The sequence below is a fragment of the Wasmannia auropunctata genome, unplaced genomic scaffold, assembly GCF_000956235.1.
Source record: "Wasmannia auropunctata unplaced genomic scaffold, wasmannia.A_1.0 LD291479.1, whole genome shotgun sequence".
Taxonomy (NCBI): Eukaryota; Metazoa; Arthropoda; class Insecta; order Hymenoptera; family Formicidae; genus Wasmannia; species Wasmannia auropunctata.
Genome location: NW_012071411.1, coordinates 222 through 13097, shown reverse-complemented (window position 1 = coordinate 13097; position 12876 = coordinate 222). Strand labels below are relative to the sequence as shown.

Sequence of the window (12876 nt, the reverse complement as noted above, 5' to 3'; positions counted from 1 at the left end):
CTCAGAGATGTGTATAATATATATATATGTATGTATGTATGTATGTATGTATGTGTATATTAATATATAAATTGATTATAATAAAAGATAATTGCAGATTATATACTGTACTTGTATCCAATTAATGGCTTATTTTTATGAAAATTTAGTGACACATCTAATGCTTCATTTATGCATGTACGGTGATTAATTGAGATTTATCTTACAGATGGAGAAGCGGACTGGCAAGATCGTATTAGCTCAGGATTCGATCGCTTGGTCGCGTTTGCTTCCACAGAATTGGATAAACGTAGACGATCGACAGAAGGAGTGAATACAAGTCCCGATAGTGGGTTAGGTTCGGACAGCGTTGTAACAGGGCCACCACCTGTGGTACCTTCTCCCGACGAAGCGTTAGGACCACCGAGAACACCTTCTCCGACTAGTCCTCGTCCTGCAAATTCATCCAGTAGTAATCCCGCGAGTGGCACATCCTCCTCGGTACCTTTGAAATATCAACGACAACCTGATCCTGAGCGACATCATTTTAAGAAGAAATTTTTTCATCGTGATTGGAATAATTCTGCAAGTACCAGCAAATTTCGTCCTAAAGGTAAAGATTGGGATTGGAATCATTCCGGGCAATGGCCTTCGAATGACGAACAGTCTTAACTTTACCTATATTGTGCGAAAGATCATTTTTCATATGAATGATGAGAAAGGTTTTTTTTTTCTCTCTTGCTTTTTCTTTCGAGCCTAAGTGAGGGAAAACAAAGGGGAGCGTTGTTTTTACTTTTGTAGTTGATAAATTATTAGATTTGTTTTGTTATTAATAACTCTCTTTTATGATGTAATGACGACACGTTTTACCGGACGTGGATAATACACGCTTATAGTACTCAGAAAAGACACGAGTATCTTGTATAATTAAATTAATGATAAATTAAGACTTTTGTTTTTTCACTGCAATCACATCGATTTGTGAAGAGAGAAGCAAAAAGTGAATCTTTTTGTTCCATTTATACATCGAAGTAAATTAATTAGTAATTGCAAATTTCAATCACTCTTAATGTTTTTCGTCACCAAAAATGTAATCAGCATGAGTATATATGTACATATGTACATACATATACATAAAACTAATTTATTCTGATACATAGGTAATATAGAAAAAGGATTTTTTCATATTTTTCGCTTGTTTCTCTAATATAATTATTATAATTACTAATATCGCGCCAGTGAGGAAACAGAAGCCTTAATAAAACGGAAAAGAAAAATTATGTCTATATGTGAACATATGAGTGAGATCGATTGAAGCTGATGAACGCTTGTGCTTCATTCAATTTAAAATCTACATTTGTATTATAAAGTGAATATAATTAATTATAAGATTATAATAACGTAATTAATGGATTTATGAATTTTTTTCAAGTTTATGCTGATTAAGATTGCATTAGTAATTATATTGCGTGTTATATTGAGAAGAATTTACAAATTTTGAAAGAGAGTTATCTGATATTCTCATTGATGTAGCATTTTAACGTATTATTATTATTATTATTATTATTATTATTATTATTATTATTATCATCATTATCATTATCATCATCATTATCAGTAATCAAATCTTTTTTGCAAGGCTTTGTCACATAACTGTCACCAATTACGTCTCTCCTAACAATAATACAATATTGTTGAGATTGTATGCCATGTCTTTGTAGATTATTAAGGTCTCGTAATCTACGCCTGTACACACATGCACACAAAAACACATAACACAAACATAGATGCATACACATGGCTTGATTTCTGCACATTAGACACGTTAAAAAAAAATATTATAATGTTGTAGAGCTCATAGATGTGTATTATAATGTATGTATGTATGTATGTATTATGTGTGCTGCGCGCGCGTGTGTGTACGTGTGATACTTGATATGTATATATGTTTGTATGTATGATACGGTATGTATTACAGGCGTATTACGGTAGACCGAGCAATTGGCGTTTGAAAAAAAAAAAAGAGGAAAAAATAACAAGCCAGCAAAACCTTTGTGTGTTCGTAGCAAATATTGGCTACAAATTTTATATACGGCTATATCTTCCACCATTTGGAGGATATATATCTAAGTGTTCACTGTGGTTCATAGAATTATGGCAACGGATCGTAAAAAGTAGTCACTTAAAATGCGTTCATATTTCGATTTAAGGCGGAACATTGAAGGCAAATTTTTGTTTTCGGTACACATCTACATACATTGTTGTGTGACTGTGCGCGAAATATCCAAAGAATGGCAGTTGTGAGTCAGTTTACAAAGTTTTATATGGTGCATCATATAATTGAGCATCATGCATGATTTTCGGTGCTGCGAGATGAATCGAGTAAACGTCGAATAAACAAATAATACTTCAAGTCGACGCTTTAAAAAAGCGATGCGATACTGTATGTATAAAGATCCTTTCTTTTTTACATTGCCGAGTTATTCCGGTCGATGTACGAGGCGATTCTTAATTATGTGTCAATCAGGTACGTTCTAACGCGTAATCGTTTACTAAATCAATTATTATTTTAGGATGTGTCATAGCGTACGTGCATTACATGGGAGAATGGATTTCGAATTCCGCATCTATTACAATTCGGAAATCTGAACAATCCATGTATATATTCATAGATTGTTTTTTTTTTTTTTTGGACTCTGGATTTTTTATTGTCTCAAGTATTGACATATAATTTGATTTCATCTTGTACATACGTGTGTGTGTATGTATGTGTGTATATATATATATGCGCATTCACACGCACGCACACGCGCACACACACACACACACACACACACACACACACACATATATTACAATTTTATTATTTATTTCAAAGTAATCTTAAAACAGTCTACATTTAAGAGAGGCTTATCTCAATTCTCACTTGATTCCTTATTTAATTATTTTAGAAACATAAAGAGGATTTACAATCTCCATTTCCATAATGTACGCTCACGCAGATATCTTAAGTGTTATTTGAGGTGAAATAATATAATTGTAATATAGAGATATACCCCTATACATATATATATATATATATATATATATAGAGACACATAATAATTATGTTCTTCCAAGTACTTGAACTTGAAACACACGGTGAAGAGCATGTCCTCTGTATCAAGGTTAATATTGATAATTTTACTAAACGAGGTATACGCGCATAATACACCAGATACCGAGGTAATATTGTTGCCAGTATGGAACTCAAAAGGTGGTGCACCGGAGGTACGTTATCGTAAAGTTTAATTTATTCTTTAAAATATAGTATAATACTAAAAAAAAAAATTATTCTCGATTTAATAGTTATTATTCGATTTGCAGATTCCTTTAACTTTCAAAGTCTTTGGGCACTTGATTCAGTTGAATCTACGTAGAAACGACAATATTACATCATCTCAGTTTCAAGTCTGGAAACACAATGCCAAGGGCATCGCAGAAGAATTGTCGCAGTTAAACGCACCGGATCCTTGCTATTATCTTCACAAGAGTCATGTCGGTTCCGCAGCTATAAGTTTTTGCCAAGAACATGGATTGGTCGGTGGTATTCTTTGGAGGAAAAGAATGACATTTCTTTTTCTCTCTTTTTTTCCTCATGTATGGACATGCGTGTAGAATATAAATAAAATGAAGAATAATATATCTCTGATCTGATCTGTTGGAGGTAGCACGGGCTCATCTTTCTGGAAAACATTACATTGGAAATCACGCCTTTGCGAAACGGCCTTGCATCTTTACCTTTACTCGTCGACGACCGTTATGTCAAGGAAGAAGAAGCCGTTCTGCCGTTGGGTGAGCCTCACGTGGTTAAGCGATCACCGCCGAGACCGCCCATTGATTTAGATGTTGAGACGAAGCGACGTGAAATACGAGATACGAAAGAAAAATTAACATTAGAGCTGGCAGTCTTCTTCGATGAGGCTGCGTATCGTTTGTTCTCGCCTTTTCTGGATGGAGACGATGGGAAGATTCGTGACATGTTGTTAGCGTACGTGAATGGTATCCAAGCGCTGTATCATCATCCGAGTCTCGGTGCCTCAATCGACATATCATTGATACGCTTAGATATTATTCAGAGGCAGCCACTTGATTTACCGCACTTTGGTGGCGAGAGAGGTAGCTTGTTGGATTCGTTTTGCAATTACGCCAACGTTCGCAATCCTCCGGAGGACGCACATTCCCGTCACTGGGACATGGGCCTCTACGTAACTGGACTGGATCTTTACGCGATCGAAAACGGAAGGAGGAACGGCGCTACCATGGGACTAGCTACCGTCGGTGGTCTATGCATCCCGCGTTATTCCTGTGTGATAGCAGAATTGGGAGTTACGGATCAACTTGGAAAGCCTTACCCATCCGCGGGCTTTACATCAGTTTATATCGCCGCCCACGAGATTGGCCACAAGTAAGTTGTATTATTATATATAATAATTTAAGTTATACTTGAGCGCGATACGATAAAACACGAATAATCCGTTCGTTTGACAGCTTAGGAATGCCGCACGATTCGAGCGGCAATGCGTGTCCAAAGGATGGCTATATAATGTCACCCAGTAGAGGCGTTCGAGGTGAGACGGTTTGGTCCGATTGTAGCCGTGAGGTGGCTGAGACGTTGTCGCAAACGAAGTCTTGTCTCCTGGATCGGCCGGAGCCACGAAACACCTCGGATACACTCGCACACGATCATTCGCGATATCGCGATTTACCTGGGAGGGAATGGACCGCCAAGAGACAATGCGAGTTACTTCTACGCGACAAGGACGCGGACGTTGTTACATTGTATCAGGCTTGTCAGTCTTTGCAATGCGAAACGCCTCACAGGAGTGGATATTATTTCGCAGGGCCGGCGTTGGATGGTATGTAAATCATATCGCTAACAGGTTTGCTAACGTTTTTTTTTTTAACGGCGAAGCTAATTCGTTTTTTTTTTCTTTCTTCTTTCAAGGAACTCGGTGCGCGCCCGGCAGAGAATGTCGCGGTGGAGAATGTCTATCTATTGCCGAACCGCCGAAGTTATCCGGCGGCCAAAAAGGTAGCTGGAGCGAATGGAAGGAAGGTTCCTGCAGTAGTGGTTGTTTGCAGAGATCTAAAGGCGCTCGAGTTAGACGACGATTCTGCGAGAATCGAAATAATCGTCTTAGATCAACGGCGAGGGATTGCAAAGGGCTGTATTACGATGTACTCTTGTGCAAAGATGAGAAACTTTGTAAGAAGAAACGCAGGACGATTGACGAGTTCGCTACGTTCAAGTGTGGCCTTTTCGGGGAAAGATTACCGAAATTGGACGGTACGGCGAAGGGATTGCAGGCGGCACACGAAGCCGACAGGCCATGGATGGCTTGCGCTATATTCTGTCGACGAAAGGACATTGCCGCTTATTACGCGCCACGCGTGGAATTAAACGATCTTGGCCTCGATCCATACTTTCCAGATGGGACGTGGTGCCACGCCGAAGAGGGCCAAGATTACTTTTGTCGTCAGCATCACTGTCTGCCGGAAAACTTTCGATTCGGCCAAAAATTCGGCGGCGGCTTGCCGAAGGTCTATCGATACGAGGGCGAGGATGAGAACGAGGAATTGGGACCACAAAACGCACATAATCGACTTGGAATCGTCGATCGGTCAAGTGTCATCAAGTATCTGACATCAGGGCCAGACGGTATACCTTTGTTGACTTCTGTATCGCGCGGCATCGCTTCTCCATTTGGTGAAGATGAATGGATCGACAAGGATTATATCGAATTACCGCCATTCCTATCCAAGTCCATGCCTTATCCCATGGGCATTGAAGAAAAATAAAGAACGAATAAACGGAGCAAAAGGATCGACAATTATATATATAATCGAGAGACAAGGTTGTTATATTTAAGACGCAAGGAGAAAAGTAGACCACTACGTAAAGTGAATTCTCCCGATTTGTACGAGAAGATATTTCGAAAGATAGGACGAGAAAGAGGCGTTATGACGTCATCCACTTCACCATCTATTTTAAGAGTGTCCCGATGTTATATTCGTATTTCTATAGGAGCGCGGGACGGAGAATCGAGGGCAATAAAAATGTGTATCGTACAACCTAATATTTCTCATATTATTTAGCGTACAAATAATTAATCAGTTATTAAACTTAGGAGCAATTACATAACAAGATGTGGACTCGACATTAGAAGAAACAATCGAGCCTAATATATATTCGACAGATTGTGTCTTGCAATATCTAATGTAAACAAAAATTTTTTTCTTTATATTATAAGACAGAGTGTACGACAAAAATGATGTACAATATTCGTTGCAATATCTGAAATTTTCGTCTCACCCTTTCTCACTCTTTCCTTTTTCTTTTCTTTGCTTTCGATAACTCTATAAGCGTGTTATATCGCTGAACAGCGTGTCACGTGTCACGAGTACATGAACCTCGTTTAAGTGAAACGGATAAAATTTCTGATATTGCACTTGCGTTATTCTACAGCCTCCGTACATACCACATGTATGTACCCCTAGGACATACACGCACATACACGCCCACGCATTCACATGCACATACGCACATGTGTACAATGGAGAAAACCAAGTAATCCAGACACAACAATGTGAAATTAGCGAATATATACCAGATTCTCTATAATAATTTTATAATTTAATATATTTATATCTGTGTGTGTGTGTGTTTATACTTTTTATGTCTTATACTCTTTAGTCGATATTGACTAAAACTATCGTTAGAGACCAATCACGCAGCTACATATAGACATCAAGTCGCTGAATTTCAATTGAATTAAATTTCGAACGTCGAAGAAAATACATATTTATTTGATTTGATTTGGCCTCTAAGAACAAATCGCGATAATATTTAACCGATCTTCTCGATCATTTTATCATAGTTGTTCGTTTAATCGTAGTAGTCGTAGTCATCGTCTTCGTCGTCATTGTCGCTACGTCTTCGCGTGCGTCTCTACATGTACTAGAACGTACACGAGACATATCCATACTTTTGCTGATTGAAACGATTAAATATGTGAAATTACGACAATAATTCTTATGTCATACGCGTTTGCGCGTTTTTCGATCGGTAATACGAGCTCAATTGGGTAACGTGTCATACAATATATCCTTGGCGCTTTGCGTTAAAGTTTCAGGGAATTTGATGTCAAATGATACGAGAAGATCGCCCTTCCGCGATGGTTCTTTGGGGAAGGGTAGACCGTGTCCTTGGAACCTCTTGACCGTATTCGGCTTGACAATCTCTCTCGTTAGATTCAAAGGTATCTTTTCGCCGGTTAGCGTAGGAACTTCGACAATAGTACCGCACAAAGCTTGCTTCAAGCTTAATTTGCACGTATATCTAATGTCACTGCCTTCTCTCCTGAATTGCGGATGCGGCTTGTCCCTGATGATAAAAACAATGTCCGCGGGTTCCCTCCGCGGCGATTGATCGCCTTCCTTCTGGAAAGTGATTTTGGTACCAGCTTTCCAGCCCGGTTTTACATTGATGGTAAGAAGCTTGTCCTCCTTCTTAGTGCTACCGTCCGGCTGTATGGCCCGTCTGCAAATCTTCATCTTCTTCGTGCAACCTCGCAGAATCTCTTCTAGACTAATGTACAAATCGTGCTCGATGGCCGGATCTTGGGCACGATCCTTGCCAGTCCCTTTACAGGTATTCGGGCTCGCAAAGTTAAACGAATGCGATCTAAAGGCGCCGCCTTGCCGCGGTGGTCCCATGCCGCCGAGTCCGAAAGGATCCATGTCGATGTCCATGTCGTCGTCGTGGAAGGCGAATCCACCTCCGCGGTTACCAGCGAACTCGAACAAGTTGTGGAAAGGGCTGGCCGAGCCGAAGAATTGTGCGAACGTTGCCCTAGGATCGCCGTGGAAAGTGTACGTGGCACCTCCTCCGCCTCCACCGGCCGAGGCACCTCCTTTCAGACCCTCCTCGCCAAATTTATCGTAGACTTCTCTCTTCTTCGCGTCCGACAACACCTCGTATGCCTCGGCTATCTCCTTGAATTTTTCCTCAGCACCTGGGCTTCTGTTCTTGTCGGGATGGTATCGTAAGGCTAATTTTCTGTAAGCCTTTTTTATCTCCTCATCGCTCGCTCCCTTGGCTATGCCAAGTATTTTGTAGTAGTCCTTTCCCATCTCCTCGCACCTTTCTGAAACAACATTCACAAACGTATTGTATTAATACTTGGGTAAATTTTACTTATGTATTTGGTATTTACTTTCTTTCTCTTTATATATAATATGTAATTAATATACGATTTATCTCAAAATAATATTAAGTAAATCATTACATATTCTTTCAATAGATTTTTGGCAACTTGTTATTTTCTTTTATAAGAATTGAGATCACATTTTGAAAAGCTAACAACACACACAATCAACGCGGTTTTTTGGCGTGTTTTCTTCCAAAGTACAGGATATATTCGAGTAAAAGCGCTATCATTTTTTAATTTACTTTAATACTTTTTAATTTAATATCGATATATATATGTATGTACACACACACACACGTGTATTGACAGGTATTAATATTAAAGTAAATACCGATTAATTACCTACACACACACATAGCTCACAATCAGAACCAAGTATATAGAGTTTACCGTTTACAAGTCACGTGCGCGTGTCACACTCTTGTCAGTAGGATAATATCCGCATGAAAAAACACAGTGTCAAACGAAAGGAAATGATGGTAAGAGATGGAAGGACATGTTTTCTCCGAGTTACATATACGAATTACAACTCGCACATTGGCTCGCGTTTGTTTTCACGCAAACGTGCATTCATCATATATTTGGTAAGCGTCGCCAGAAGCGTCGCTTTGACACGAGCACGGGAACGCAACGCGATTCGACTTATCCGTCTCCGCGTTGCCGCGAGAATTTCCTGCCATTTTTTTCGTATCGAATCTCGAGCGATGGAGAATCATTGGGGACCATTGAGAACACACACAGCGCTCCAACACACCCACGTACACATCACCGATATCTATTTCTGGCAATGATGACCGCGAATACGCGACGAATGTTTCGCTCGTTCTTGCACGATTCGAGCTGCAACGCAAAAATAAATACCCCACCCTTAAGATTGCAAGTCCCGTGTCGTTGCCATTGTCGTCGTAGCTCGCATAGCCGTCTCGTACCATCACATTTTACACGCGCGGGAAATGGATTCGGTGCGAAATGGAAAGGAAAAGAATCTACCCGACAAACGTAAACGTGGAAAGCGTGCGATCGATTCGCAAACGGGTCGCAAGGTTACGGATCGGAGCAACAAATACGGAATAACTCCGCTCTCTTGCCCTTATGCTTTTAGCTCTGCGTGTGTGTGTGTGTGTGCTTGTAGTTTTGTCTACTACTTACTCTCTATCCTCTATCTCGTGATTATTCGCGTCTAGGAGTACGTATATACGTGTTTCGCACAAGTCACTCGAAGCACAAGAGCACGCTCGCAAGAATTGACAAAGAGAATAATCGTCAAGAAATCCAATGAAACCCAGATCTCTCTTTCTCTCTCTTGACACCCTTGTGCGCGCGTACCAAACTGTACTAAACTGTCGCGTAACCTCGCCGTCCATATATATATAAACTTTCCATCTACCAGCTTCCGGAACTTTCGAGAATGAATCGACGCCAGCTGCGCAGCGCTCCCTCAATGACGTCAACCCTCGATGACGTGCGCGCGGCGCGACTTGCCGCGCCAGTTTCAAATCTAACGTTCCTTCTTCCCGCAACGCGATTTCGCGTCTCGCGACAACGTATACAATAATTTATGTACTTCATAAGGACAAATTTCTCGAGTTCAACCACAATTTATTAATCAAGATTATCTGCTTAACCGTAAAAACAGAGCATGTTTACATTCTCGCGAATTCGACGGCATATATTTGTCATAAAAATCCTGAACAAACTCTTCCACTTTGAAACCAAACTTTTGATATAATATCAAAGCAGGATTCGTGGCCGATACATGTAACGTAACATCTTGTCCCATGCAGGTTTGTATCAAGTGGTACAACATGAAGGTGCCGATGCCAGACTTTCGCCATTCCGGACGTGTTAAAAGAAATGAGATGTAGGCTTCGTTGTAGCCAACGTATGGTACTAGTATCGCGAAACCTACGACCAATTTTTTATACAGTACTACGCACGTAAAGTCTGGATACTGCAAACATTCGGTCACTAAAATAGACAAAAAAGAAAAAAAAATACAATATTAACTTTAATACCAATAAAATACTTTGACGCTTTAGAATTTCTAGAATTTTAGATAGGTACGTGTCACATTCAAGTAAATCAAGTACATAATATCACTTACAATCTATACCAGGCCAAAAAAAATTGACAACAGAGACTGTTGATTGCCGGAACATGTTGCGGTCTGATGTAAGAATAATCGATGGATGCTCTGGACGACGGTTTCCATTGTGGATCATCTCCGTTTACTTTCATACATAATTCATCCATGATTCTTAACCATAACGGCTGACAACAAGTATCTCGCCTTATAAATGGCTTCAAAAGTCTATTCGTGTATGGGCTGTGTACAGATGTAGGTTCGTTGTTACCCTGCAATCTCTGTTCGAAAATACATCCTAGATCATCACTAAAAAATCGATCCAACACCCGATCGTTGTTCCTCAATGGTGTCACGAAAGCCCCCGATTTAGATTCGGAACAATCAACGTCCAACAGAGGAAGCCGATATTCTCTTTTCGTTTTTCGCACTGCTAATTTTCTGTACAATCTCCTAATAGCGGGCGGGGCTTGGTCAAGATTAGTCTTACTGATCCTTTGCAATAAATATGCTTCTTCTTGACGAGTCATGCGTGGTATTTTTTCATCTGAAATATACATATGTATGTATATAAATATAAGTGTAAATGCATACACACACACACACACACACACACACACACAGTTACATATTGATGCAATTTGCGATAAGGAATAATTACTGGTAACAAACGATTTAGACCAAGGTCGTTGGCGGCGCTTTGTTTCCTTAAATAAAGAAACAGGAGGTTGTTCTTGTGTGGAAATGGGACTATGATTACCATCTTCCTCATATTCCTCTTCCTTAATTCTTTTAATTTCGTCGCCACTACAATTTAGCGAGAATGTACTCGTATTACATAACCAGTCGCAGTTATCCATTAGCTGTGCCAAATGAAAATTGTTGCTTTCATATTGACAGTCGCGTATTAAATCAGATATAGATGCAACATCGTTCTCGTCGCGCAACATTAAATCATCCTCGAGTTCAATATCTACAAGATGTAATTTTTTTTTTCTCTTAATGTAATACATCTAACATTTGTGTTATATACATACTATGCTTTTTATCACATACCATTTGGCTCATCTTCTTCCAATAAAAAATCAGATAGTGTCTCTGTAGGTTGAACGTACGCATGGGAATACATTGAGGAACCTTTATGTTTAAATAATTCTCCACTACAGTTGCTATCTTCTCCGATCGAGAGACTGGAATCTGAGGGCGCAGGACTGTCCAATGGCTTGCAAGGTAATTTTGCACCGACGTGTTTTTTTCTATCCATTAGCATTTTATTATCTAGACAAAGAGACTATGTCACTCTCTGTACCCACACACACACATACATACATGCATATAAAAATTATATTACTTTTGGCGATCAAAATTTCAGGAGGATCACTGCCCAATAGCTTCCACCATCCAGACTCTCCTAATTCATTGGTGCCAGATTTGAAAAAGATGCCACTGTAATGGGACAATGTACCAGATATGGTGCCGATCCAATTTTTCTTCCTTTTCCTAAATAGGTGCAATATTTATAAAATTTAGAGAATTTAGAATTCTGAATCGTTCGAAATCTAGGCAATGTAAGTAACAACAATACAGAATAAAGTACTTACACAGTCTTCTTAAATAAGAAATCCCAATTTCTATCCACAAAAGTAGTGATATCCGACTTCCAATGAAAATACCCTCTTCTACTAATGCCGCTCGACTTTTCACGCAGATTGTAAAGCGTCAAGACAATGACATTGAGCCATGGCATTCTATCGCGTACAACCGTTTCCTCGCCTAGTGGACTGCAAGAGGCACAATTAAGTTCGAAAAAAACATCTCCTACGAAAGAAATTGGTACGGTGCCTCTTTTTAAACAGGCCATGTGTATCCTTTTGTCGCATCCGCCGCTACAACGCAATGTTGGTTTATCGTAAGGATCGCAAGCTTTTCCACAATTCTTGCATTTTTCGATACTCTCGGCTTCACTCGACTCTTGCGAATTTATCGTCAACTTTTCCACAACTTTTGACATTTTAACCTATTGTAATCACTACAAGTTTTAGAACGAGGTTAGTTTGCGTTGCAAAAAAATCTAACCTCTCTTCTCTATATAGACGACTATAGAACAAAGCTGTCCTAAATTCGAATTCGTGTTCTTTCCTTCTCTCTTTTCACACTGCCCTTTTACATATTTTTCATGAATAGGATAGAAAAGCAAAAGCAGGCGAAGATGTGTCCATCTCTGTAATCGTAAACATCGTGTCACTCTTAACCTCCTGACTTAACCTTTCAATCGTTGTTGCAAAAAATAATTTCCTTATCAATACCTACATTTTGCACATCAATATTAATTAAGTACAAGATAAAAAAATCAATAAAAGAAAAACTGTTAAAAATGACATATGATGGGATATGTACATATTTTATACATATGTATCATGCATCCACGTGTGTCGGAATCGGTCGCGTGTTAAGCAGTATCCACGATGAGATTTAACTTGAGATTTAAGAAAATTAGTCAATCACAACCGATTTTTTTTTTCACGTGGAATGACTAATCGATTATGATTGGACAATTTTCTT

General features: G+C 39.4%; 3 protein-coding genes across 4 annotated transcripts; 1 reads left to right on the top strand and 2 right to left on the bottom strand.

Moving 5' to 3' along the window:
• Positions 1-3129: 3129 nt before the first annotated feature.
• Positions 3130-6646, top strand: LOC105461361 (A disintegrin and metalloproteinase with thrombospondin motifs 2-like). The gene is made up of 5 exons (XM_011707860.1): positions 3130-3249; positions 3346-3558; positions 3690-4426; positions 4510-4877; positions 4967-6646. The coding sequence occupies exons 1-5, from the start codon at positions 3130-3132 to the stop codon at positions 5818-5820; spliced, it is 2292 nt and encodes a 763-aa protein (XP_011706162.1). The 3' UTR covers positions 5821-6646.
• On the bottom strand, positions 6089-9727 carry LOC105461362 (dnaJ protein homolog 1-like). Of its 2 annotated transcripts, none has more exons than XM_011707861.1 (2): positions 9381-9727; positions 6089-8168 (listed from the first exon to the last, which is right to left on the bottom strand). In XM_011707861.1, exon 2 carries the CDS (start codon positions 8152-8154, stop codon positions 7099-7101), a length of 1056 nt encoding a protein of 351 aa, XP_011706163.1. In that variant the 5' UTR covers positions 8155-8168; positions 9381-9727; the 3' UTR covers positions 6089-7098. The 2 variants fall into 2 exon arrangements, with proteins under 2 accessions (XP_011706163.1, XP_011706164.1); XM_011707862.1 differs by lacking the exon at positions 9381-9727 and adding an exon at positions 8622-9350.
• Positions 9728-9813: 86 nt separating this feature from the next.
• Positions 9814-12598, bottom strand: LOC105461360 (cysteine-rich protein 2-binding protein-like). The gene is given in 7 exon segments (XM_011707859.1): positions 9814-10199; positions 10336-10357; positions 10359-10861; positions 10976-11287; positions 11371-11592; positions 11666-11814; positions 11916-12598. Coding segments are annotated over 7 exon segments (1974 nt in total). The 5' UTR covers positions 12326-12598; the 3' UTR covers positions 9814-9843.
• Between the last annotated feature and the right edge of the window lie 278 nt (positions 12599-12876).